This window comes from Manis pentadactyla, chromosome 3, assembly GCF_030020395.1.
Source record: "Manis pentadactyla isolate mManPen7 chromosome 3, mManPen7.hap1, whole genome shotgun sequence".
NCBI lineage: Eukaryota > Metazoa > Chordata > Mammalia > Pholidota > Manidae > Manis > Manis pentadactyla.
This window is the reverse complement of record NC_080021.1, coordinates 212,024,484-212,051,431: the sequence shown is the minus strand read 5'-3', so window position 1 is coordinate 212,051,431 and position 26,948 is coordinate 212,024,484. Positions and strand designations below refer to the sequence as shown.

Below are 26,948 nucleotides of genomic sequence, written 5' to 3'. Positions count from 1 at the left end.
GTATCTAGGCTGAATGTAAAATCCCTTATGTTGTATTGATGGGGGTAATAACTTTTTATTTGCCTATGATATACTTGGTTTCTAATAAAGTATCCTAGGCTCTAGTGAGAACTGTCTACTTTTAATTGCCAGTTACTCCATGTCCTCATTTTCATGATATGCTCTTGGCTAGCTTTTTGTAGGTTAATGTTCTTTCTTGAAAAATCTCACCACTTAAAATGTGTTCATTTGGGTGTGATCCTAAAAAGCCTCGATCAAGAGCATGTCTTAATATGCAACCTGCATCAGCTCCTACTCCGTCTGGATGTCTAGAACTGTTGGTAGATTTTAATGTTTCAATCCCTGGGTTTTGCATTTGAAATATTGTTCATTGCATTAAGGTTTTTGTGTTTTGCTTTGTAAGCCCAGCACTAGGGTTTGGAAAATACCTGTATTGTGAAAGCAAAGCTGAACTCTTTCTGAGCATGTTTCATTGTCGGAAATAGAATTGCTTTCCATCAGCCTCCAGCAAATTGTGTTTCTGAAGTTGAAGAGATCTAACAGCAAGAATCCAGATTTTTAAATGTAATTGTTTTTTAAATGCTAATGTTTATAAAGCACCTTCAGTTCATTGGATGAAAGGTGCTATATTCTCAGTGTAAATTAATAAAAAATTATAGGAAGTTTGTCAAAAAAATTTAGTCCCTAGTTTGCAGTATGTCCCAGTAAGTTAACATCTTGTATAACAAATTTAAAAATGCTATTGCTTCACTTGATTGCTTAGCCTAGTAAACAGAAGTGAAACTTTTCTTGTTCTGCATTTGACTCTGAGCTGAGTGTTCCAGTTCTTTAAAGGCAGTATTCACTGTTATGTCCTGGATCCCGTGCCTAGAATCATGCATTGTGAGATTGTCACAACCTTTCAATTGTGTTTTTATGGTGTGTAGTCATGCTGATAAAGTATACAGTAGCAAAACACCAAAAAGAAGCATTTGGAACGTCCCCTAGAATGATGCCAACAGTAGATGATTGGGGATGGTTGGTTCCTTAATCCCCTCTTTACCAAGTTGCTGTTTTCTTGTCAATCAGCCTGTGAATATATGCCTTTTTTACCCTCATGAGAGTAAGCTTAAACTGGCTTGAGTCATTCAGATGTCTTAATTCAAGAAGGTATGAAATTTATGAAGATTTTTTTGTGTGTATAAACAAAAATACTCGTTACATAGTATATTCCACTCAATCTCTGGGCACCACTATTGTTCTTAGTACTCTGCTTTTGTGTGTAAATGGTGATGGGATATAAAAGACTGCATGGAGGCATTATGGAATGGAAAAAATACAGACTTTGGGATTAGACTAGGTAAAAAATCCAGCTCTGCCAGGCGGTAATAGCATCTAACCTGTATTGAGCATACTTAACTAAATACTGTACATGTCCTATTTTGTGTTACCCTTATGATAGCTCTATGACTATATTCTTCCTTTTTTTTTTTCTTCAATACAGACGAAACAGCCTTAGGGTGCTTAGGTAATTTGCCCAAGGTGCACAGAAGAGCTGGAATTTGAACCCCTTTAGGGCATACCAGAGTACCTCTTAAGTCATTTTAAGCAATATTGTTTATTGTAGCTGTGTGACCTTGAGCAAGTTGTGTTCTCTGGATCTTGAAATTATGTCTTAAAATACAAGAATACAATGCAAGGTTGATCTCAGGATTAAAATTACCACATATAAAGCACCCCATCTCTGGTCCCTAACCGCTGTTTTTTGAGGGCTCACTCAGATAGCATTTGCCCAAATTCAGTGTAGTTGGGAAGTAAGATTAATCCAAGGCAATATATACTTGCTGACATAGTGTAGCTTAAGGAAGTACAGCAGATTTGGAGAAGGAAATGTTTGTTGTAGGTTGGAGTAATTGGGAAGGCTTATAAGAGGATGTGTGAGTTAAACGTGGTCTAGAATGATGGCATGTGCATTTCTTACACAAAAAGCACAGAAGCAGAGATTACCAGGACTTGGACATGACACGAGGATAGGACTTGAGGCTACGTCTTTGGAGGGCGTAAGAGATGAGTAGCTGCAGCTCTGTTAATAGTACTATGTATCAAAGAGGTGTCAGCCGATTATAAATAACCAGATAGAGGATTTCAATTCATATTTTAAGAAACACAATGAGTGATATTTTAAGATTAGTTTCCTACTGAGTTGATGACCTTCCCACCAGGACTCCTACACTATCTCCTCCAGTCTTGTTTGGCAAATTATTCTGAGGTTCTTTCCCCTTTCTGACTTGGTGATGGTAAGGGTGGATACTGTTGGTTGGGATTGAGAAGGTTTGTTCTTTGACTTTGGGATTACATAAAATATTTGGAGAGACAGAAATTTAACATTCTTTTCCTTGTCAAAGCCATTAAAAAAATCCCACTAATTTATCATTTCAAAGGAGGGTCATTTTTAACACTAAAGATTTAAAAAAGCCATCAGAATAAAGGACAGCTTTTTGCACTAAGTTTAGTTCTGTGAAAAACCATAGTACCATTTTTTGCCATTTGTGAAAGTCGGTGAGAGATTTGTCCCCAATCTGTTGGTGTGTATTACTCTAGGCTGTCACATTGGTGCATAAGAACATGTAGTAAAATGGTAGTAGCTAAGAGAAAGTTTTATGCCTCCTACCAGACCCAAAGAGATGCCATGGATCAACCAAACAAAAACTGCACAAAGAATGTAGAGAGGTTGAAGGGTATATATACCACATTAAAGGAGGAATTTTACAATGTTTTTCTCAAGGATGGCCTTTTGAAGTATAAGAGTGCAGGCAACTGATATTTTTGTGCTTTTGTGGTGGTACTCTTGCATGCTTTGGTGTGTCAGCAATATTTAAAATTTAAATTTAGCAGAAATTTTAAAAATGTTAGAATTAACTGGTTTAGGATTTACAATCATTTGCAGTATCACAGGACAGTTAGCACACACTCAGGGATCTATTCTAGGCCTTTCAAAAGGGGACTCACTGCTTTCAGTTATATTCTGTTTGCAGTTTGACTTTTCTTTCATGGTAATTTTAAAAACTCTTGCTTCAATGGGAGCCGATAGCCGAGCTTGTCATCTTTTCTGCAGAGGACTGAGCATCTAAACCATGTTTATTTTTGTAGACTCTCACAGTTTAGCTGGATTCTCTATGAAGGGTATCTGAGCTGCGAGACATTTCAGCCTGATACACAGAGTCAGGGATCGCAGACAAGTTGGTTCAAAATGAAGCTCCGTTTGGAGAGTTTACCTCACTGTCGCACCTGTCAGAGGAGTTTGGGAAATTTCTGTGCTTGGCTGTTGGTCCTGGCTGCGGTGCAGTGTTGGGGGGCGCCAGCAGGTGTGTGGGATGCAGGACGCAGAGCCAGAAGAACCTGTCGGCAGGTGTCTGGCGCTGAAGATGCAGTTTCTACTTTCGGGCGCACGGTGGCGTTTAGGTTTCCCCAGCCCAGCTAGCAGCTCTAAGGCACCTCCGCCGCCACCTTCAGTCTCAACCAAACTCTAGGTGCGCGGGATGTGACGGTCCGAACTACCAATCGACCGCGAGGCTTGAGGCCACACTATGGCTCTGGCCAATAGGAGTCGAGGAGAGGCGCGGAGGAGGCGGGCCCCGCGGCAAGCCTAGCAGAGGCGCGACGCCCTCCTCCCGCCTCTCCGCCTACTCCAGCCTCCGCCGCCTCAGCTTCCCGAGCGAGCCCTGCGGCCGCCGGAGCAGCTCCCGCGGCGGAGCCGGAGCCGGATGGTCAGAGGAGCCCGGCAGCCCCAGCAGCCGCGGAGTCGCCTGGCCCCCAGGTGGGGCGGGGGCGGGGTGGCTGTCGGGGTTAGGGGTGGGGTGGGGGCTTAGGAGCGGGCCCAGGGGCAGCGGCTCGGGGCCGTGTAGCGTTCGGGGCCCCGAGACTGGAGGGACCGGGGTTGTCTGGGGAGAACTCGGGGGCTCCAAGGGTGGGGGAGCGGCTGGGCGCCGATCGCATCCTCAAGGCCGGATGAGAGGGGCGTGTGAGGGAAGGGGCGCCGAGGGGTGAGGCTGGGGCGCTGGGCCGGGAGGGGCATTGCGCGCGCCCCGTGGAGGCACCGCGGAATGCGGGGGGCGCGGGGCCTGGAGGGGCGGGGCTCGGAGGCGCAGCGCACACTCGGGAGCGTGTGGGCACGGGGAGTGGGAGGTCGGAGGGGCTTGCGGGGGTGACGAGGCAGACAATGAGTAGGTGGAGGTGGGTGGTTTGGGGGAGCTGGGCTCTGAAGAATAGGAGCTGAGGACGGAGTGAGAGACCAGGGGCAGGGTTTGAGCTCAGCAGACATTAGGGGGACAGGGACTCCCAAGATTGCTGGGTCTTGGTCAATAGGAAAAGCAGAGCTTAAGGCGTTTGGAAGGTCAGGTATTGGCTTAGCGAGCTGTAGCCCTAGAGGATGGTATACTGAGTTCTTGACTGGCTCTGCTGGGCCCGGAGATGTGGGCTTGTATGTTACTTTTAGTTACCATATTATTTGTCTGGTCTGTAGATTGACTGGCACAGTGGAGAAACCACCTCGAAAACGGAAAAGCAGGTAAGGCAAAATGCCTTCCTACTCTGATTCATGTTTTCCCATTTGCTTGGCTACACCTATGCCATACTGCATATTTATGCACTGTCAGTAGATGAGATTTCTTATTTACCTTTTTTTTTTAATGAATGTAGCTACATGCACAATCTTTCTTTTGAGGACTTCTAACTACTACCTGTACCACTTTTTTCTCTTCTTTTTCTTTTTTGTATCTGAAATTATATGGAAAGGAGATGTGGATAATTGAGAAATCCTAATTGTTACTTAAGCCATAATTTCAATTTCTCCACCAGCTCTGTTTAAAAGTGTTTATTGGACATCAACTATGTGTCTGGTACTACCTGCAAGTACTTTATAAGTGTTATATGTTATAATCTTGAAGCACCCCAAGAAAGTATGTACCATTATTACTATTTTGCAGAAGAGGGAACTGAGGCACAGAGAGGGAGGCCAAGTATTTACTCAAGTTCATACATCTAATGAGTGAGAGAACCAGTATTTGAATCCTGGCAGTCTGACTCCAGAGCTTAAGCTCTTAGCCATTATACTATAATGCCTCTAATAAATATACAACTGAAAATAAGTTTTATTACTGCTTTTTCTTTTATTATTGTACACAGTCTAATAAACAGTTGAACTACAGGAAAATAGAAATAAAGGACTGCAAACAAGTGGATTATTCCTTGAGTAATGAAGAAGAACGTATATCCATTTCACAAACATTTTTCAGGGCATTCCTGATGTCACTACATAGCAAGTCTGTGTGGAATAAAGAAGATGCCTTTTTCACAGATGTAGGCATTGGCTCTAGAGAAAGGAAGCTACAGTAGTGAGATGTGGCCAGTAGGACTACTGTCATAGTTAATATTTGGTAAGTTATTAATGTCAGTGAACAGAAAACCTCAATAGTAGGCAGACAGGAAATACTGATGGAAATATCAACAGCCAAAGGTCCTTTGTCACTCTTTAGGCTTGAACTGTCCAGTATGGTAGCCATATGTGGTTGTTGAGCACTTGAAATATGACTAGCATGACTGAGGAACTGAATTTAAATGTTATTAATTATAACATATATATTAATTTGACATACATATTAATTTAAATTCAAAAACCAATACTTGGCTGATTCACTTATTGGAAAATGTTTTAAGTATGTTTGGAACAACTTGGGTGTGTGAATCTACTTTTTCATTTCTAAATCTTATGAAATCTAAATACAGATAAATTTCCAGTGAGAGTTTACTGTCTAAAATAAGATGTGCTCTAAGTATAAAATACATATTAGATTTCGGGTTAGTATAAAAAATGAGTGTAAAATTTCTCATTACTAATCTTTATACTGATTACATGGTGAAATAATATTTTAGATATTTTAGATCTATTGGATTAAATAAAAGTATTACTTAAACTATTCTTTTTTTTTCCCCTAGCATAGCTACTAGAAAACTAAAAATTACATATATGGCTTGCATTATATTTCTTTTGGACTACCTTTATTTAACTCTTATTACCCCACTGCCAAGCTCTTGGAGTAGCCTAATGACTGGGTTACCTACCTCAGATCTGTACTTCATTCACTGTGCAAGTCGGTCTTATAATCCTCCTGCTTAAATCCTTCTATGGTTCCCATTGCCTTATTGAACATAATTCAGACTTTTTAGCCTAAGTATAAAAAGAGACTTTTTAAAAAGAGGCTTTTATTTCACTTCTGCCTATTTTTCCAGGCATAAAGTGTCTAGTATTTAATGACTTAACTTTCTGTGGACCCTTCACGATAAATTAATAACTCAATGTGACCCTATGTTCTGTTTGCCATTCCCAAACTTATGTTCTCTCTTTGCTTTCGGATTTTGCACACGATTTCTCTTTCTTTCTGGAATACTTTCTCCTTGCTCCTTGGCAAGTTCCCTTCTTAAAGACTTAGTGCAAATGTCACATTCTCCCCACTCTTTCCTTCACCTTCACCTTCCTCTGCTTTTATCTTTTTGCTCCCTTGATAATTGTTCGTACATCTAGGTGTAGTGATTTTAATTTGAGCCCTAGCCCTGTTAAATACATGTTATAAGATCATATGCAAGTTAATAAACCTCTCTAAGTCCGAGTTTCCTCATCTGTATAATGAAATAATAATAGTTCAACCCTAATAGGTTGTAGACTGCTTAGTACAGTGCCTGACACACAGGAAGTGCATAGACATTTTAGGTTAAAAAACACCCTGTTGGGCACATAAATTCTCAGTCATAAATTGGTTACAGGGATTGTAGTATAGCATGGAGAATATAGCCAATGATTCTGTAACCTCTTCTTGTGTTGACAGATAGTAACCGCTCCAGTGGAGAGAGAGGATTTAATGATATGGGTAACTGTTGAACCACTGTGTTGTATACTTGAAACCAACTTAAGATTGTATATCAACTATACTTAAATTTTTAAAAAGCACCCTTTTATTTCCCATCTCATTTCTAAATAAATGCAGTCTAAAGGATCAAAAATAAAGATACTAAAGCAAAGAAGAAATGAGGGAAGAATAAAATTAAACCAGTGGCAAAGTTTGTATATAGACTAGAAAGTCTGCACAGTTACTAAAGGTGGGCTCCATATTTGGCTCTGAATTTCCTAGAGCAAAGAAAAGAAGAAAATAAAGGTCAACTTCCAGATTCATGGTGTCTGAAAAGTCAAGCACATGTTGTTCAAGAGAAGCACAACTCTTTTTGACTGTTAAATCTGAGAACTTTCTCTCACTAGTTTTCATAGTGGGGACACTGTTTTGTGGAGAAAAAAGTTGAATGATAAATGTAGTAGTAAGTTTTTTAAGATTGCTTCTTACAATAGTTCTCAGTCCAGGTTCAGGTAACTCTAGTGAAGATTCTCCCAAGAGACAAAGGAATGTTGTTTAGGTATACAGACAGTTTGGCTTGGTTCAGGGATTAAGAGGAATGAATAAGCTGTAGGGACTCTGCTTGTCTCCAGCAGCTAGAAAAGTTGATTAAATTACTGGATCAATGTGTTCTTACATGATTCTCCGTGAATATGTTTTGGTAAATATCAGTCAGCCAAGAGTTTAAGTTTATATTCTCAGTGAAGAATCATGAGGGCACATGTTCTTCATGTTTGATTCAGGTCAGTTTCTGATCAAGTTAGGATTTTAACCTGAATGTATGGCCACAGTACATCTCTAAAGAGGTCCTGCTGGCAAGCCCAAGACAGAAAAGAGTTCTGGGATTGCTCTAAAAATAGAAATCAAAACGGCCAATGAAGAACGTATAGATTGATTATAGAGAAAGGATGTAGTGCTTGTAGACAGAATTTGTTTTATAGCTGTTATTATTAGTTGCATATTGTGGTCATATAGATTGTCAATATCAAATGAAACACTTCCAGATGAATTAATTGCTGAATGTAGCCCTTAGACAAGCCTGCTGTATAGAGTTGTTGACTGTTATACTATTTGTCCTGTTACAGTTTGGAAAACAGTCGCCAAAAGTATGGTTTTTATTTTAGAATAGTTGCTGTTATCATTCTTTCTGATATGTATCAGTTAGTGGCTGAGTTATCTTTTGAGATCATTTGTAGTAGAGACCAAATTATAAGACAGTTTAAGAAAAACAAAGATAATCTGAGATAAGCAAAACTTCATACACTACTATTATTATTTTTGTCTTTTTCCCCACTAATACTTCTGTTTCTTTGTCTTCATTCATCTTTGTATCCTTAATACTGAGGGGTGCTCAATAAAACTACATTGAATCAATAAATGAATTGGTGGCAAGAAAGAGTAAGTATAGGATGGGGCTTTGTGATCCAAAATAATGTGATAATATTTAATGCCCCTGATAAACTACTAGAGTTTTAAGATTAGGAAATTTGATCTTTTGTGGTTTTGGAAAATTCTGAGGACTATAGTATGTCTGTTAATAATGTTTTGGTTATGAGTTAGAGAATCCTTTCAGGTCCTTTTAGGAACAAGATAGGATTCATGTTGATTAAAGCTTTACTGTATGATTTGGGAGCTTTTTTTTTTTTTTGATGTGTTTAAAACAAAGGGATCTAGGCATTTTGGTGGTATATGTAATTTATTTGACTTATATTTGAATTTTAAAAACATTTAAATGTTTTCTAGTTCTGGGTACTAGGGATATAGACATGAGTGAGATATGACCCCTGCTAAGGTAAAGCTTGTGTATTAGTGGAGAAGACAAACACACAAAATAAGTCAGTGTAACGACTTTGTATATGTACAAAGGGTTTATAGTAATTCTGCAGTAGTGAGGGCAGTTTCCACAGTTATTTCATATAGGCCCTGAAGGTTTAGAAGGCAGTAGTGTAACTGTTAAAATAACAGAAGTAGAGCCTGGATTCGACTGACTAATGACAAGATTGTAGGTGAGCTGAATTCAGTACTTGAACCAAGGCTGCATTAGGTGCGGAAAGACAGAGTCTGTTTTTGGGCTTGGGCTGTGGTGTCAGTTTTTCAAGATCAAGCTGTGGTTCTCAATTAGGGGGTATTTGGCAATACCCAGACAGAGACATTTTTGGTTGTTAGAACTGGGACATCTAGTGGATAGAGACCAGGAATGCTGCTGAATACCCTGAAATACACAGAACAATCTCCCACTTCTAAGAATTATCCACCTCAAATTGTCAATGATGCTGAGGCTGACTGGACTAGAGTTTGAAGCCTACCTATTTGAAATACTAACTTTTGAGTTCTTAGGCAAATAATGTATGTAATCTCTGAACCTGTTTGCTCTTTTGCAAAACGCAGGTAATGACAGTACCTACCTTACAGGATTTACTGTCCTCTAATAACATAAACGGTGTGAGTGCAGAGATTTTTGTGTGTTTTCTTTACTATTCTATTCTTAGCACCTAGAACAGTGCCTCACATATAATAGGGACTCAGTAACTCTTCTTTGAATTATTCAATGAGTGACTTATTGAAAGGATTCAATGAAATAATGAATGTATAGTACATAATACAGTTACCTGACATGCATTATGGATGCCATAAATGATAGCTATTACTGTGACTAATTTAAATCTTCCTAGTCTTTTTAAAAATAAGCATTATTGAGGTATTATTTACATATACTAAAGCTCACCAATTTTGAGTATATAATTTGATGAGTTTTGACAAATACATACAGTTATGTAACCACCTACTATAATTGTGGTATAGAATATCACTATTGCTGTCCTCTCCCCATGCCCTCCCCTCAAATCACCAACCCCTGCCCCCCTGCGGCACCCCCCCACCAAAGTACACATTTACTCATGTTCCTTTGCAGTCATAGTTCTGGCCACCACTGATCTTTTTTTCCCTATCACTACAGTTTTGTCTTTTCTAGAATTTCATGTAAGTGAATCATTCAGTATAAAGTTTTCTTGTGTCTAGCTTCCACTTAGCCTGATGCTTTTGAGATTCATCCATGTTATTGTTTATAACTGTATTAATTTATTCGTATTATTGTGGAGCATTTCATTGTCTGATTTTACCACAATTTGTTTATCCATTCATCAGATCATGGACATTTGGCTTGTTTCTAGTTTTTGGCTAGTGTGTATACAACTGTTAACGAACATTTGAATTAAGTCTTTGTGCAGACATATGTTTTCATTTCTCTTGAGTAAATGCCTAGGAGTAGACTTGTTGGGTCTTATGGTAAGTGTATGTTTAGCTTTTTAGGGAATTGCCACTGTTTTCCAAGGTGGCTGTACCATTTTGCATTCTCACTAGTAATGTATGGGATTTCGTTTGCTCCATATCCTTGCCAATCCTTTGTATTGCCATTCTTTTTCTTTAAAACAACTTTATTGAGGCATAATTGGCAATACAATAAGCTGCACATATTTAAAGTGTACAATTTAGTACATCTTGACATATATATATGTATACACTCTTGAAACCATCACCATTGTTTGCTATTTTGGGAGTTGTATAGCCGTATATATCACTATGTTTTTAATACGCCTTTCTTTCATGGCTAATGAAGTGAGGACGGAATGGCCTTGGTCATTTCAACTCTGTTATGTAGAGGAGACTTAGTGGATGGGACCCCAGCGTGAAGGTTATTGTATCCAACACAAGTGACCATACATCCAAGTTTCAGAACAGGCCAAATTGGGCTCTTAAATAAAAAAACAACAGAAATAATTATCCCTTCTCTTAAAAGATCTTGGCTAATTGTTTTTGTGTATTTGCCATTTATATAACTTCTTTTGTGAATTTTCTGTGAATACCGTTTTTGTGTATTTGTCATTTATATAACTTCTTTTGTGAATTTTCTGTTCAAATCTTTGGCCCATTTTTTTTTTTTATCAGTTTGTTTCATGTAGTTACAAGAATTCTTTATGTATTCTAGAAACAAATTCTTTATCAGGTTTATGTTTTGCAGATATTCTTGCCTAGTCTAGGGCTTACCTTTTCCTTTTCTTTACAATATCTTGAGGCGTTTTTAGCTTGAATAATAGGTTGGATGGGGGTGCTGTTAACTGAAACAGCAGATACAGGAACAAGTTTGGAAGGGTAAGAATATGAGTTTATTTTGGCTATATGGAGTATTAAGTTCTTCAGCATACCATCTCATAATTTCACAGCCAGTAAGGTGAAAACATGGGTCTGGACCTGAGAAGAGAGATTAGTCTTGAGATACATTTTTAAAAGTCCTCAGCAAACACTTAGTAATGGAATCATGAAAATAAATGAAATAACTAGGGAGATCATCTTGAGTGTTACATATAGAAGGGGGTAGCATGTTACATGTACCTAGTATTTTTTCTGTATTTGTATTTTCTGTATTTTTAGTATTTGTCTCTGGGAGATAGATCTCCGTACTCTTTGATGAGAACTGAGATTCTGGAGGTAGTTATATGGAAAACTAGATGAACATTTTTGAGTTTACACTGAACTCAGGAATATCCTCCATGTAACAGCTTCTTTCTGACAGTGCTCGCCTCAGCAGCATCCCTACAGAAATGCAGTGGTTTGGGTAAAGCCGTTCTTATAGCCGGTGTCAGTGAAAACCTGGGGCGTAATGCCAAAATTCAGTTCTGTGAAAGCAGATTCTACAGGGGCCCAGGATAATATGGTCGAAGTATTCAGCAATTTCATGGTATTCAAGAATAATTTCATTCAAGAGTAAAACCTAGACAAGCTCAAGCTGTGATTTTCAAGGAGTTCAAAAAGAGCCCAAAGGTTCCTTGGGACCATTCAAGGGTTCCCAGAGAGTGGGATGCCAGGAGTAGCTAGAAGAAGGCTAAGCAGACTGGCTTTTAAGGTTCTACTTCTAATTTTATGTATGTATATATATTTTTAATATGGGAAATTTCAAATACAAATTTAGAATACTGCAATGAACCTGAGTTGTTCATCCCCAGCTTCAACAGTTATCTCAATCCTATTTGATGGTGTATTCCCCCACTCCACCTGAAGTATATTCCATACATATCATTAATTTGTAAATGTTTTAGTGCTGTTGAAAGATAAGAGGTCTTTTAAAACACATAACCGTGATGCAGTTAACAATAACTTAAAAATTAACAGTATTCCCTTAATATCAAATATCTCATCAGTGTTCAGATTTCCAGTTGCTGATTATTTTAAGAATATGTGTTCAAATCAGGATCTAGATCAGGTTCATAAGTTGCAATTTGTTGATTAGATCTTAAGTGTTTGATATTCCATAGGTTTCCCACTCTGTCTTTTTTCTCCTTGCTGTTTGTTGAAGAAAGCACATTCATTATTAGTTTCCCACAATCTGAATTTTTAGTTTTCTAAAAAATTGAGGTATAACTCTATGCAATGAAATTCACCTATATTGTTCTGTGGATTTTGACAAATGCATACAGCTGTGTAACCATCACTGTAGTCATAAGAGAGAACAGTTCTGTTACTCCCCAAAATCCCCTTCTGTTGCCACTGACCAAATGGCAGCCACCGACTAGTTTTTCCACAGCCTGAATGTTGCTGACTCTCTCTCCATGGTACCACTTACCATGTTTCTGTATTCACTGTGTGTCTTTATAAATTGGCAGTTAGAACTAGTTCTAGAAACTTGATGAGATTCAGATTTAATTTTTTAATTTTTTAGAATGAATACTTCATAGGAATGGTGTGTACTTCATCAAGGCCTCTTTTTTTGATGTTAGGAACCCATAGTAATCAGTGTCTCTATTTATAATTTCATTTGGGGTTACAGATGATAAGACGGTCTTCCTTTATCCCTTGTTGACTTAAAATTTTTTTAAATTTCATTTTTGAAATTAACATACAATGATACTGCACATTCAGTTTTTGGAATGTTCACTTCCATGACATTTGAACACATGCATGTAGATTCGTATAGCCACCCCTGCAATAAGATTACAGAACATTTCCATCACCCTAAAAAACTCATTTGTGCTGTTCTGTTGCAGCGACATCCTCATTGCATCCCTCTGCCCCCTGAAACTGATCTGTTCTCCTTCCCTTCACTATTTGATTTTCCTAAGGAATAGTTTGTAAAAGGAAAAGCAAGATAGATACCCCAGATCCATTTTTAAGCCAGATTTCAATGAGTTGGTTTCCTAACATGCTCCAAAGGTGTCTAGCTATCTTTCTTTTTCATTAATCATATTATCAACCCATGGATTTAAATATATTTGGTGAATTTCAGTCTGTTATGATTATTTTTCTTATTGATGTTCATATTGACCTAGCTTTGCCCAGTGGAAGCCTCTTTAAATTGGCACTTGGGTCCTTCTGACACGACTCCAGCAGACTGATAGCTTCCTTGCTTCCTGGTTGGGAAAGGTATTCCAGGCCCATCTTGTCTGTTTTCTGCTCAGATCTAGAATTGGCCATTCTCCAAGGAGACCTATTTCTTCTAGCACCACTCTGCTTCTAACTAGCTGTTTTATATCCTGAGATTCTGTTGAAAGATAGGATGATATGATAAAAGTCATTTTGAAAGCAGCAAGTCTAGAATAATGTGTTATAGACTGTGTTCTTCAATAATCCTCCATACGCGTGATTTTTAAAATTTAGATTTTTGATAAAAGTTGAGTAGCACATAGTTGGGAGTTATATTTTAGGTTAAGATCCTGAAATACAGGTAATCTGTAGTGCTGATTATGGCTGGATCAGTTGAGAGATAAAATGACCAGGTGGTAGAATTAACTTTTTCTTCTTTATGGAAATTGTGGATCCCAAACCTAAATGGATGACTTCCCTACAAGGCCAGCATTTTTCTGGGTGGATGGGAACTCCGGCAGATACACAGGAAATATAACATTGCTTAATATTCTATACATTAGGAGAGTATAGCCTGGAAAAATTTGGAGGTAATATATTACTGATGGAAAAGTCTTAATGTTTTGATGGAGCAATTTGTTTGGGACATTTTTTGTAAAACACCAAGATTAATGAGTTAAAAAAGATACCCATAAGTTAAATAAATCAAGTGACTGTATAGTAAGTATGAATCTTATTTCACAAATCAGGCAACCAAGAAATGTTAAAATACTTTAATTCCTTCAAATGAAATTAGATCCAACCTTCAAGGGACAGTCCCTCACTCCCAATTCTGCCTAACTGTTGAAAAAGTCAATGTCAGTGATTAAGAATGGGCATCCACTCCTCCTCAGGATGGGAAGAACCTGAGAGACTTACAAAGAACCAGGAGAAGGGTGGCAGGTTCATTTTCAGTCCGTTATGGCTGTGACTGATAACCACATTGATGAAGAGTAGGCTCCTTGATGTTCAGTGGCTCTAATAGTTATGGCCAACTTCTTTGGGAATATGAAGGAATATTCCCAATAGGAAGTACAGCACATGAATTTTTGCCAGGCATGGGCACACCCATTTCCCTAGCACTTGTCATTTATCCAGAGCACTGCTAGGAAGTGGGATTGCAAGCCTCCTCTTTTTGAGGGTCCCAAAGAACTCCCTCCCCTTCCCAGATAAATCACACCCTTTTTGTTTCTACCTTTCTGCCTTCAAAGACACTATCTTTCTTGTTCTTCCCTCAGTGTTATCTCCTCAGGGAGTTAACATTCTCAGAAAACAAACACAAACCTCCCCTGAGGTAAGGACTGTCTTCTTGGAGGTTGGGGAATACAGTGAGAATAAAACATCCAATGATGTCTTAATAACTTACCCAGCAACATTTTTTCCTTTCAGTAATTTTTTAGTCCCTGGGGTGGCTTTAAAGATCTGTCTACAAATTCTTTGATTCTCTTTCTCTCTTTTTTTCTTTTAAGATGAAGCTAATTCACCTCACAAATGTGTTCTGGTCTAAATGAATGGAATAGTGCAGAAGTGATGAGACGTCACTTCTCAGATCAGGTTATATGGAGACTCCAGCTTCTGTCTTGGGTGGATTCTTTCACTCTCTCTTTCTTGAATCACTTGCTGTGAGGGAGGCTAGTTGCCATGATGTAAGGCAGCCCTGGAGAGAGGGGAACCAGTTGCCATGCTGTGAAGACACTCAGACAGCCTATGGGGAGGGCCACATGGTAAGAAGCCAGCAACCGCATGAGTGAGCTTGGAAGGGGAACCTATGTTAGTTGAGCCTTGAGATGACTACAGCCCTGGCCAATAGCTTGATTTATTAGCCTGGCTTCACAAGGGCTGAGTTATGTGAGCCTGTGATTTTTTTTTTTTTTTGTAGGGGAAGCCTCTTTTCTTGTAGCACTAGTTCCATTGTACCCAAAGGGCTCAGTCTCTCTTTTTCAACCCTTTCTTGAATGCGAAGAGTGGGCAAATCAGGATGAAGTACACTCTGATGGTTAATTTTACATGTCAGCTTACTTGGGCCTCAAAGTATTTGGTCAAACATTCTGGTGTGTGCAAGGGTGTTTCCAGATGAGAGTAACAACTGAGTTGGTAGACTGAGTAAAACAGATTGCTGTCCCCAGTATGGGCTGACCCCTCATCTTATCTGTTGACGATCTGAAAAGAACAAAGAAGATGAGTTAGAGAGAATGCCTCCTGCCTGATAGCTTAAGTTGGGATATTGGTCTTTCCTGCCTTTGGACTCGAGCTGAAACCTTTGCTCTTCTTGGGTCTCAAGCCTGCTGGCTCTCAGACTGGAATTTACGCTGTCAGCTCTCTTGGTTCTCAAGCCTTCACACTCCAACTGGAACCACACCATCATCTCTTCTGGGTCTCCAGCTTGTTGACTGCAGATCTGGGGACTTATTAGCCCCTGTAACTGTATAAGTCAGTTCCTTATTGTTTGTCTACACACATGTACACACACACACACACACACATTGTGTTGGTTCTTTTTCTCAGGAGAACACTGACTAATACATCAACCTAGCCTTTTTATGGCCTTACTCTGTTGCATCCTTGATTTTCCAAAGTGCTTCTAAACCTGTCATAGCTTCTGCATTGTTAGCTGTGCATCCTGCATGCCCCAAGGGTGTCATTCATCTTTCCTCCAACATTCCCTTTGTATTCTGCTCCCAAAGGTCACACCCATTATGACAGATTTTGGGTTCAGAGGAATCCTGTCGACTACTGCCAGATATAAATCCGGGGAGAGGAAATCCCGGGGCAAAATACCTCTAAAACCGAAATCAGTCACAGGAAGAAATAAAGTTTTAAGTCCTTTATTGCTTACAAACTGCAGTCCAGGCCCTTCTCTCTTTCCTGCTCCAGCAGAAGCAAAACCGGCTCTCCCCTCACCTCTCCGGTACAGATAAGCCCTTCTTGCCTAGGTAATTATCCATTGATATGGAGATGAACTTCTCTCCACCCCTGAGGAATGATGCAAATGTATTAAAGCCATACTTCTTTCCACCCCTGAACGCCTATTGATAGGCAGATGTACTAAAGCCAGGAGAGATATTCTGGAAATGTTATAATTTTACCCACAGCATGTTAATAACAAGCAGTGACTGGAATGATTCAGGCCAGGTGTATCCCCTGTTTGTAACTCAGTGTCTTCATCTATGAAACAGTATCTCCTTCATAGGGTTGTTGTGAACGTTCTATGAAATATTCATATAAAGTGTTTAGATGGTGCTGTCACAAGATGTTGACTGTTGATTACTACTGCTAATCACTACTACTGTTAACGGCATTATTTTTAGACTAGGGAGGGGAAGGTTGTAATCTGAAATGATGGAGGAAATGCTCCTGAAAAGTGAGGGATAAAGGGGTGTTGGGAAGTCTGAAGGGATTAAGGAATTAAGAAACGTGTTTTAGATTTTTCAAGGTTTAAAGGTTCACTTAAGAGGTGAAGGCCAGAATGACCTCTTTGGAAAAAAGGATTAGTGAGAAGGTAATGGAGAAATTTCAAAACCAAAGTCGGGATGAGCTGGTGCTGGGTTTTGGACTTCTTGAAAATGACTGGCATTTACTAATAGATTGAGCTGTGGTGTCTCAAATATATTACCTGTCATCACGGGTATGTTTTTTAACAAGTTCTTTCAATTTATTGATCAGTACTTTACATGCAGTAAAATACATAGGTCTTAAATGTTTAGTTCATTGTGTTTTTATCAATTTTTAATTGTTTAGTGTTCAGGGTTATTAGAGTAGAGTAAATGAACTAATTGGAAGAAGGGGAGCAAGGGAGGATAACTTAATTCCCAGGGCTGGTGCTTATTAACAGATGAGGTTTGTATTTGTTGCTTCATTAGAAGACAGATTATATTATTCCCATCTACAAATAGAGAAACTGAGACTCAGGAAAGTTAAGTGCTTTATCCCAAGTAACTGCTAGGAAGTGGCACAGTCAAGACAGAACACAATTTTTGTCTGGCTGCACAAAATTTTGTGATTACAGACTAAAATAGTGACATTGGAAATTTTTTTCCAACTTCGGAGGGGATAATTTCTGTTGAGATTTTTTTAAGGTCCCATAAATGAAATAAAAACAGTTCTTGATGTGGATATCTTCTGGTTTCAAATGTTTCAAACTTCCTCAAGTTTCTAAAACCATTATATTCTATTTTCACCAATTTCTATCATTCAGATAGTGTAGTTTTATCAGATGCTCCTCTCCAGTGCTTCGGTAGTTAGGTAAAAGTAGTTGTTCTGGGTTGCCTAGTGCATTTTTAAATATCAAAGGAAGTAAAGACCAGTAACAATGAAAAGAATTCTGTTTCTAGACAGTGCATGCTATTGCAGGTCTCTTAGATAAAGATTAGAGGCAGAAATATAAGTGATGTTACTTAATTTTGCTGGAGAACTAACAAACTTCACATTTGAGACTAGATGATTTGAAATGTTATTGAGTAAACAAGTGATTTGAAATGTTATTGAGTAAAAAACCTCTTCAGGTGCAGGAATGTAGTCTTTGATTCAATCAGATTGGTATTCCTGAAGGTCTCAGATTTTTCTTCCATATTGTAGGTAAAGAGATAAACACAATATAATTAAAGGACAAATGAGAGTTCAGCCATTCATTTTCATAGATCTCTTTAAATTTTTATTTTATGAAAATGCAAGCTCAGAAAATGGGATAATTTAGACAGAGTTCATGAGCAATTGTTTATTCAATAGATACTCTAAAACATTTAGATATGCTAAGCATTTTTTTAAATTCTGAGAACTATTAATGGATAATCTGCTTGTTATTTTCAAGATACTGAAAGCAGAAATTATTTTCTTTTAATATACTGTTGATGGTTTCATCACTTAGATTTTTCTTAGTTTCTTATAAACTGGTAAAAATCTAAGAGTTTTATTTGTAATAAAAACTTCAAACACCTCAAGTTTAGTATTTCATATTAAAAGCTGCCCAATATTCCTGATATCCCATTCTCTGCTTTTAATTTTTAAAGTAAATATAATAATAAAATAAGTGTGATATAAATATAAAAAGAATAATTGAAAAGTAATAAATATAATATAAAATAACATATATTTAAATTCATGCACTTTGGGTTTCTCTTTCTGTCTTCTTCCTGTGCTAGAATATAAGCTCTGTGAGGGCAGGGATGTTTCTTTGGTTGAAAAGCACAAAAAATATCTGGAACATAGTAGGTGTTCAAGAAATATTTTGTTGACTAGTTTAATTAATTAAAGATGAAATCTAACATGTAAACCAAAAAGCAGATATGACATACACATACTTTAAAGAACAATAATAAAATGAACATCTTTGTTCCTACTGGCCAAGTGTAGAATTAATATAGTACATTATCAGTACCTTGGAAGTTCCTCATTTGCCTCTCCTACAGCATTCGCTTCCTTCCTCTTCTTATCCAAGGAAAGCACTACTTTGAAATTGTTCTCATTCTCTAGAATTTTTTTCATGGTTTTACATTATATATGAATGTAACTGTAAATACATTGTTCATTTTTAGATTTGTTGTATGCATGAAATCATACTGCATGTATTTTTCAGTTTGCTTCATTCATTGAACATTAGGAGTTTGAGATTCATTTATGTTGAGGCACAGGAATGTGTCCCATTTTTTTTCACTGTTAAATAGTATTTAGTTACATGACTATGTCATGATTTATCCATTCTCCTGAGTAATTGAATTATTTCTAAGTTACAAACAATGTAGCCACTAACATTTTTAAAGAGTATCTCCTGCTGTATATGTGGGAGAGTTTCTTTAAAGTGTACATCTGCAGACTTTCTGGATAATACACAATGGGCATCATCAACTGAATATTGACATTCATTTTCTGAAGTAGTTGTAGCAATTTACACTACCATCAGCCACTTCTGTTAGAGTTCTAATTTCTCTACTCCTTAACAGCACTTGGTATTCTTAAGCTTTAGCCACTGTGGTAAGTACATAATAATACTACTATGCATATTTTTTCTGGGTTTATTTTATTTTATTTTTCCTTTTTTTTTATTAAGGTATTATAGATATACACTCTTATGAAGGTTTTACGTGGAAAACAATGCTGTTACTGCATTCACCCATATTATTGATTCCTGCCCATGCTCCATTGCAGTCACTGTCCATTAGTGTAGTAAGATGCCAGAGTCACTATATGCCTTCTCTGTGCTGCAGTGTCTTCCCTGTGACCCCCACACACAATGTGTACTAAACATAATACCCCTCAATCCCCTTCTCCCTCCCTCCCCACCCGCCCTTCCACACCCCTCCCCTTTGGTAACCAGTAGTCCCTTCTTGGAGTCTGTGATTCTGCTGCTGTTTTGTTCCTTCAGTTTTGCTTTGCTGTTATACTCCACAAATGAGGGAAATCATTAGGCACTCGTCTTTCTCCACCTGGCTTATTTCACTGAGCATAGTACCCTCCAGCTCCATCCATGTTGTTGCAAATGGTAGAATTTGTTTCTTTCTTATGGCTGAATAGTATTCCATTGTATGTACATACCACATCTTCTTTATCCATTCATCTACTGATGGACATTTAGGTTGCTTCCATTTCTTGGCTATTGTAAATAGTGCTGCAGTAAACATAGGGGTGCATATGTCTTTTTGAATCTAAGAACTTGTATTCTTTGGGTAAATTCCTCGGAGTGGAATTCCTGGGTAAAATGGTTATTTATATTTTTAGTTTTTTGAGGAACCTCCATATTGCTTTCCACAATGGTTGATCTAGCTTATGTTCTCACCAACAGTGTAGGAGAGTTCCCCTTTCTCTGCATCCTCACCAGCATTTGTTGTTCTTAGTCTTTTTGATATTTGCCATCCTAACTGGTGTGAGGTGATATTTCATTGTTGTTTTTATTTGCATTTCCCTGATAATTAGTGATCTGGAGCATCTGGTCATGTGTCTGTTGGCCATCCAAATTTCTTCTTTGGAGAATTGTTTCTGCATATCCTCTGCCCATTTTTAAATTGGGTTATTTGCTTTTTGGTTGTTGAGGCATGTGAGTTCTTTATATATTTTGGATGTTAACCTCTTGTCGGATATGCCGTTTACAAATATATTCTCCCATACTGTAGTATGCCTTTTTGTTCTGTTGATGGTGTCATTTGCTGTACAGTAGCTTTTTAGTTTGATGTAGTCCCATGTGTTCATTTTTTATTTTGTTTCCCTTGCTTGAGGATATGCGTTGAGGAAGAAGTTGCTCATGTTTATATTCAGGAGATTTTTGCCTATGTTGTCTTCTAAGAGTTTTATGGTTTCATGACTTACATTCTGGTCTTTGATCCATTTCGAGTTTACTTTTGTGTGTGGGGTTAAACAATAATTCAGTTTCATTCTCTTGCATGTAGCTGTCCAATTTTGCCAACACCAGTTGTTGAAGAGGCTGTCATTGCCCCATTGTATGTCCATAGGTCCTTTATCATATATTAATTGACTATATAAGTTTAGGTTTATATCTGGGCTCTCTAGTCTGTTCCATTGGTCTATGGGTCTGTTCTTGTGCCAGTACCAAATTGTCTTGATTACTGTGGCTTTGTAGTAGAGTTTGAAGTCAGGGAGTATAATCCCCCCAGCTTTAGTCTTCCTTCTCAGGATTGCTTAGGCTATTTGGGGTCTTCTGTGGTTCCATATGAATTTTAGAACTATTTGCTCTAGCTCATTGAAGAATGCTGTTGGTATTTTGATAGGAATTGCATTGAATCTGTAGATTGCTTTAAGCAGGATGGCCGTTTTGACAATATTAATTCTTCCTATCCATGAGCATGGGATGTTTTTCCATTTATTGATATCTTCTTTAATTTCTCTCATGAGTGTATTGTAGTTTTCAGAGTACAGGTCTTTCACTTCCTTGGTTAGGTTTATTCCTAGGTATTTTATTCTTTTTGATACAGTTGTGAATGGAGTTGTTTTCCTGATTTCTCTTTCTGCTAGTTCATCTTTAGTGTATAGGAATGCCACAAATTTCTGTGTATTAATTTTGTATCCTGAAACTTTGAATTCAGATATTAGATCTAGTAGTTTGGAGTTGATTCTTTAGGGTTTTTTATGTACAGTATAATGTCATCTGCAAACAGTGACAGTTTAACTTCTTCTTTACCATTCTGGATGCCTATTATTTCTTTGTGTTCTCTGATTGCCTTGGGAAGGACCTCCAGTAGTATGTTGAATAAAAGTGGGGAGAGTAGGCATCCTTGTCTTGTTCCCAATCTTAAAGGAAAGGCTTTCAGCTTCTCACTGTTAAGTACGATATTGGCTGTGGGTTTGTTATATATGGCCTTTATTATGTTGAGTTACTTGCCCTCTATACCCATTTTGTTGAGAGTTTTTATCATGAAGGGATGTTAAATTTTGTCAAATGCTTTTTCAGCATCTCTGGAGATGATCATGTGTTTTTTGTCCTTCTTTTTGTTGATGGATTTTCTAATATTGTACCATCCTTGCATCACTGGAATAAATCCTGCTTGATCATGGTGGATGGTCTTTTTGATATATTTTTGAATTCATTTTGCTGATATTTTGTTGAAGATTTTTGCATCTATGTTCATCAGGGATATTAGTCTGTAATATTGTTTTTTTGTGGTGTCTTTGCCTGGTTTTGGTATTAGAGTGGTGCTGGCCTCATAAAATGAGTTTGGAAGTATCCCCTCTTCTTCTACTTATTGGAAAACTTAAAGGAGGATGGATATTAGATCTTCACTAAATGTTTGATAAAATTCAGCAGTGAAGCCATCTGTATGCATTTTTTTCTAAAAATACATTTTTTATTTCATTCTTAAATAACTGCCATTGTGTTGGCACTTCACAGCTTCTACATCTTGGAATCATAGTGGATGCCATCACCCCATTAACTCTACTACATGATTTTCACATGGTATTTGCTTTTTATGACAGCAACCTCTAAAAAAAAACCAGCTTCACAAATATAAGACATTATTTTAAGGAATGTAAGGTGTTCTGATGTTAAAACTGGACTACCTAGAGCTTGTAGTTTGTGTAGTATCCTACAGATGTCACTGTGTTTCCCTTAAAAGTTTAAAATATCTGCCGCATCCTTGTGAGTTTGCTGTGGTGCGTTGTGGTGCCTGAGCGCAAAGTTTGAAAATCACAACTTTGGGATATTAATCATGGTTACCTTCAGAGAGTTGAATTTTATTAATTTTTTTAGTACTTTCTGGATTTCCCATATTTCTTTTATAGTGAGTATATACACTTAAGAGATCAGAGGGAAAAAGGTGTATGTTCTATTTTAAAAAGAAACTATTAAAGTCTACACTTTATTATGCTTTCTTTAGTTTTTACCTAATGTCCTATTTCTGTTCCACACAGATACCATGTTACATCAGTTTTCCTGAGAAGTCTCTTAACAGTGACAGTTTCTCAGACCATTCTTATTTTTGATGACCTTGATGGTGTTGTGGATTATTCATCAAGTATGTTTTAATGACTCTTTCATTTGGGAAGACCACAGAGGTAAAATGCTATTCTCTTGGAATCAAGGCTAGTGCTGTCCACTTGAGTTATCATGATTGATGTTAACCTTGATCACCTAGCTGAGGCAGTGTTTGTCAGATTTCTTCACTATAAAGTTACTTCTTTATTTCCTTTTTTCATACTGTCTGCTTTGATAGAAGTCACTATGTTATGCTCCATTTCCTTGTGTGGAGTACAGAGTACATCAATTATTTTAAACTCTTATTCATAGGAGATTCATCTACTCCCCCCCCATTTATTTATTTGTCTGTTTATTCAATCATTTATTTATGTAATTGGATTTATAAATACTTGGGAGGGGCAGGGGATTATAATCCAAAAATACTTTGTTTTTTGTTGCTGAAACTGTTCCAGCTTGGCTATTGGGAGCTCTTCAATTGGCTGCTCTGTCCATTTGACATACTCCTACCATTATGGGTTAAAAAAATTTGGGGGGGGGACCACTTCCTTACTTTCTGGCACTACACGATGCTGCAGGCTCATCTTGTCTATTTCTTGCCTCAGTCATGAATCAGACATTTCTCCAAGGAGCCCTGTTTCCTTTTATTGGCGAATGGTATTAAGAATCAAGATTGGGCATTGGGTGTACTTGCTGCTAATGGGGTGTTTTGTGGTATTTATATTCCTCCGATGATTGATGAAGTCAGAGGCCTTCATATATGTTTAGTGATTATTTATATATCCTGTTTGTCATGTAACAAGTCTGTTCAAGACTTTTGTCCAACAGAAGAGTTCAGTAGTTGTGACAGAGACTGTATGGCTTATAAACCAAAAATGTTTACTGTCTGGCCCTTTACAGAGAAAGATAGCTTACCCCTATAGTTATGATAACTGTTCTAATGTCATTCCTGTGTTGGTTTTGACTGGCTGATTTTTCTCATCATTGCTGGTCATCTTTTGTTTCTTTGGAAGCCTGGTAATCTTTGAGTGGGTGTCAGACATTGTAGAGGGACTGGCATTTGTTTTGTTTGATTCTTTTGTTTTCCTTCTTACAAATTTCTGGATTTTTATTGGGATGCAGTTAAATTATTTGTGAATATTTTGATTCTTTTGGGTGTTGAATGACATTGGCTTTAAGCTTTGTTGCATGGGACCAGAGCAGCATTTACAGCTGTCATCACTAAGGCTTCTCAGTCTCTCCTGCTGGGGCAAGAACCTGCAGAATACCCTACCTGGGAGTTGTAACATTTTCCAACTCTGGCCGGTATGGACAGGCACTGTTGTTCGCCCTGTGTAGGTTCCAGGAACTGTCCCACTAATCCTCTTGGATGATTCTTTCCTTTGTGTTTGGTCGTCTTCTTCCATGCATGGTCTGATGTATACTGGCTGGGATATTTGACAGATCACCAGTGTTTTCTCTCTGTTAAGCTTTTTCTGTACAGTATCCCACCGTTCTGTGAACTCCAGCTGCCTTGGTCTCCCTGGATGTTCAGCTCCATCATTTCAACTTAGAATATCTGGTGGGCTCAAGGCAGTGAGCAGGTACAATTGTAGGACTTATTTCTTTTGTCCTCAGAGATCACTGTTCTTTGTTGCCTGATATACAGTGCCTTGAAAACCATTATTTATCTATTTTGTCTGCTTGCTTTTGATTGTTTAATGTAGGAGGGTAAATCTGGTCCTTGTTGCTGTATCTCAGCCAGAAGTAGAAGTCCTTGAGATATTTTAAAAAATCCAGAATAGATGTTTAATTTTATCACATATTTTTTTTATGTCTGTTGAGATGACTGTGTGATTTTTCTCCTACTCTTTTTTTTTCTGAGAATGTAAGTTTAATTACATTGATTTATTTTTTTCTAATGTTAAATCAACTTTGCGTTTCTGGAATAAACCCTATTTAGTCATGATGTATTATCCTTTTTTTATATATATTGCTCTATTCAATTTACTAGTATATTTTTGAGGATTTTTGCATCTGTGTTTATGTTCATATCCTGCCCTTCAGGTTTTGACACCCAGGCCATCCTGTTTTATAAAATGGATTGGGAAACGTTCCCTCTTTTTCTCTAGAAGTTTGTTTAATATTGGTGCTTTTTCTTCCATAAATGGTTAGATTCTCTGGTGAAGCTGTGTGGTATTTTCATTTGGGAAATTGTTTAATTACAGATCTGTTTCTTTTATAGGACTATTCAGATTATTCATTTATTTTCTCTTCCAAATTTGGCCAGCTTTTCTAAGACAAATGATCTATTCAAGGTCATCCATGTAATAATGAATAAACCTTCCAATACTGTGCTTTTTCAAACTATGTGATACCAACATAACATACACTTTTAAATTTGTATACATTTTTATCCTCTCCAATAGACTATGAGCTAGCAGGCAGATTCTCTGACTGTATCATATATGGCTTAGGGCCAAATAGATATTTGAATTAAATTAAAGCAATTGGGGTTTGTTTTGAAATTTTAAAAGGAGAGACCTTGATTTAAGTAGTTGTTTTCAATACTTGATTTGGGCTCTGTCAGCCTCTAAAATTCACATTTTAGTTCTTTGTTAATGTTGCAGTATGTATTGAATAAAAAGGTGGGAATAGTGAACTGAAAGTTCTTAAACTTCGAAAATACCATTTATATTGTTCATTTTTTTTTCTAGATCTACTCAATTTTATTTTTATTTCCTAAAACCTACTAACCTACTAGAATAGATATCTGTATATAATTCTAGGGCAATTGAAAGAAAGAAAAATGTCTCTAGTTCAGAATATGATTTACCAAAACCATTTTTTATTGTTGTTCAAGACATAACTTGAACTGAATTCTGTTATTAGGAAAAATTTAGTGAATAGCATTTCAGTACCATAAAAATGTGTCCATCTTGTTATAGTAGACTTAGTTTAAGATTCACATGTTAGGGAAGAATGTGAGTTTGAATGGAGAGGGTTCAACTGACGGTTTGTTTCTATAAAGTATGTATTCTGTTGCCAAAAGAAATATTACCTAGCAGTAGTTTACATGTGCCAAGAGAGGCCAGAATAGTCCTGTAGCAGAAATTGTACAGGACAGCTGTCAGACTAGATCCCTGAGGATGTCAGGCAGGAAATAATGCTTAAGGTGCTAAAACATTTTACTGGATGGCTAGAACATTGAAAACCAATCTTCCAATGTTTGTGTTCTTTATCACACTATTATGTTTAGTAAACAATCAGATTTACTTACTCTGATGTAATATAAACTGTTTAAAACTTTTAAATGAAAATTTTAAGAAATTTTTTAAGATCAGATTGAATAAATATTAATTATATTTTTTTCTCTACAAAGTGTTTATTTTCTGATATTAAGATTTGGAAATGTATTAGGAGAAGGGCTTTAAGTTCTTGGGGACAAAATATAGCAAGTAGCTTAAGCAATTTCTTTTTCCTGCAAAAATGGAAATACAGAGAATATAAATAAAATTGTGCCAAAGTATTTATCTGTGTAAAATTGAGAGAAGGATATTATGAGATTACTTAATTTAAGCTTTCTTGGCTCCTTTTACATGTATAAAACACTGTTCTCTCTTCCATTATGAGTGCCTCTTGAAGTTCTAGAAATGTTTTAGATTAATGTTATAAAACACTAAAAGGAATAGAGATGGTCTTGTGATTTCAGTTATAGACAATCTTTGTAACTTTGTTGTAGGTTGAAATCTCAGTCTGGTTTAATTCTGGGACATAGAATATTGATATTAATTATTTTTTAAATGGATACAATTCATAACAACATTGAAGAACATTTGAAGAAGCAAAAAAAAATGCTGCTACTTAATTTCTGAAAAATTTCTTTTTACAGAAGAGTTTTATTTTGAGCTCAGATTGCAGCTGCATTTTACCCGGTGCATCAGAGGCAGCCAAATTATTAAGAGCTAGAGCTGTGCCACTTAACTAGCTCTGTACTATTGGGCAAGTTACTTTGCTTCCATGTGTCCCAGTTTCTTCAACTGTAAAATGGGATTAAGAATAGTATATACCTTGTGTACCTTGTTTTGAGGGTTATATTAATACTTATGAAGTGCTAGCAAATGTTAGCTGTTACTGTTGCTACTGTCATAACAAGTAAAGCTCTTAGAATCAGGCTTAGTAAGTATTCAATAAATGTTAGCTGTTATTATTAGGCATATTTAGTTTTTATAATAGGC

At 37.3% G+C, this 26,948-nt stretch overlaps 1 protein-coding gene across 4 annotated transcripts in view; it reads left to right on the top strand.

Annotated features, from left to right (window-relative positions):
• The first annotated feature begins 3,621 nt into the window (after positions 1-3,621).
• SCAI (suppressor of cancer cell invasion) overlaps positions 3,622-26,948 on the top strand; it is a 138,177-nt gene continuing 114,850 nt past the window's right edge. For all 4 annotated transcript variants that reach the window (XR_008996634.1, XR_005030579.2, XM_057499024.1 and 1 more), the window contains exons 1-2: positions 3,622-3,796; positions 4,502-4,546. Coding sequence is in view for 2 of the 4 variants with exons in the window: in XM_057499024.1 (XP_057355007.1) it covers positions 3,744-3,796; positions 4,502-4,546 (98 nt within the window). In the remaining 2 variants the exon portion in view is untranslated. The remainder of the gene's footprint in view (positions 3,797-4,501; positions 4,547-26,948) is intronic.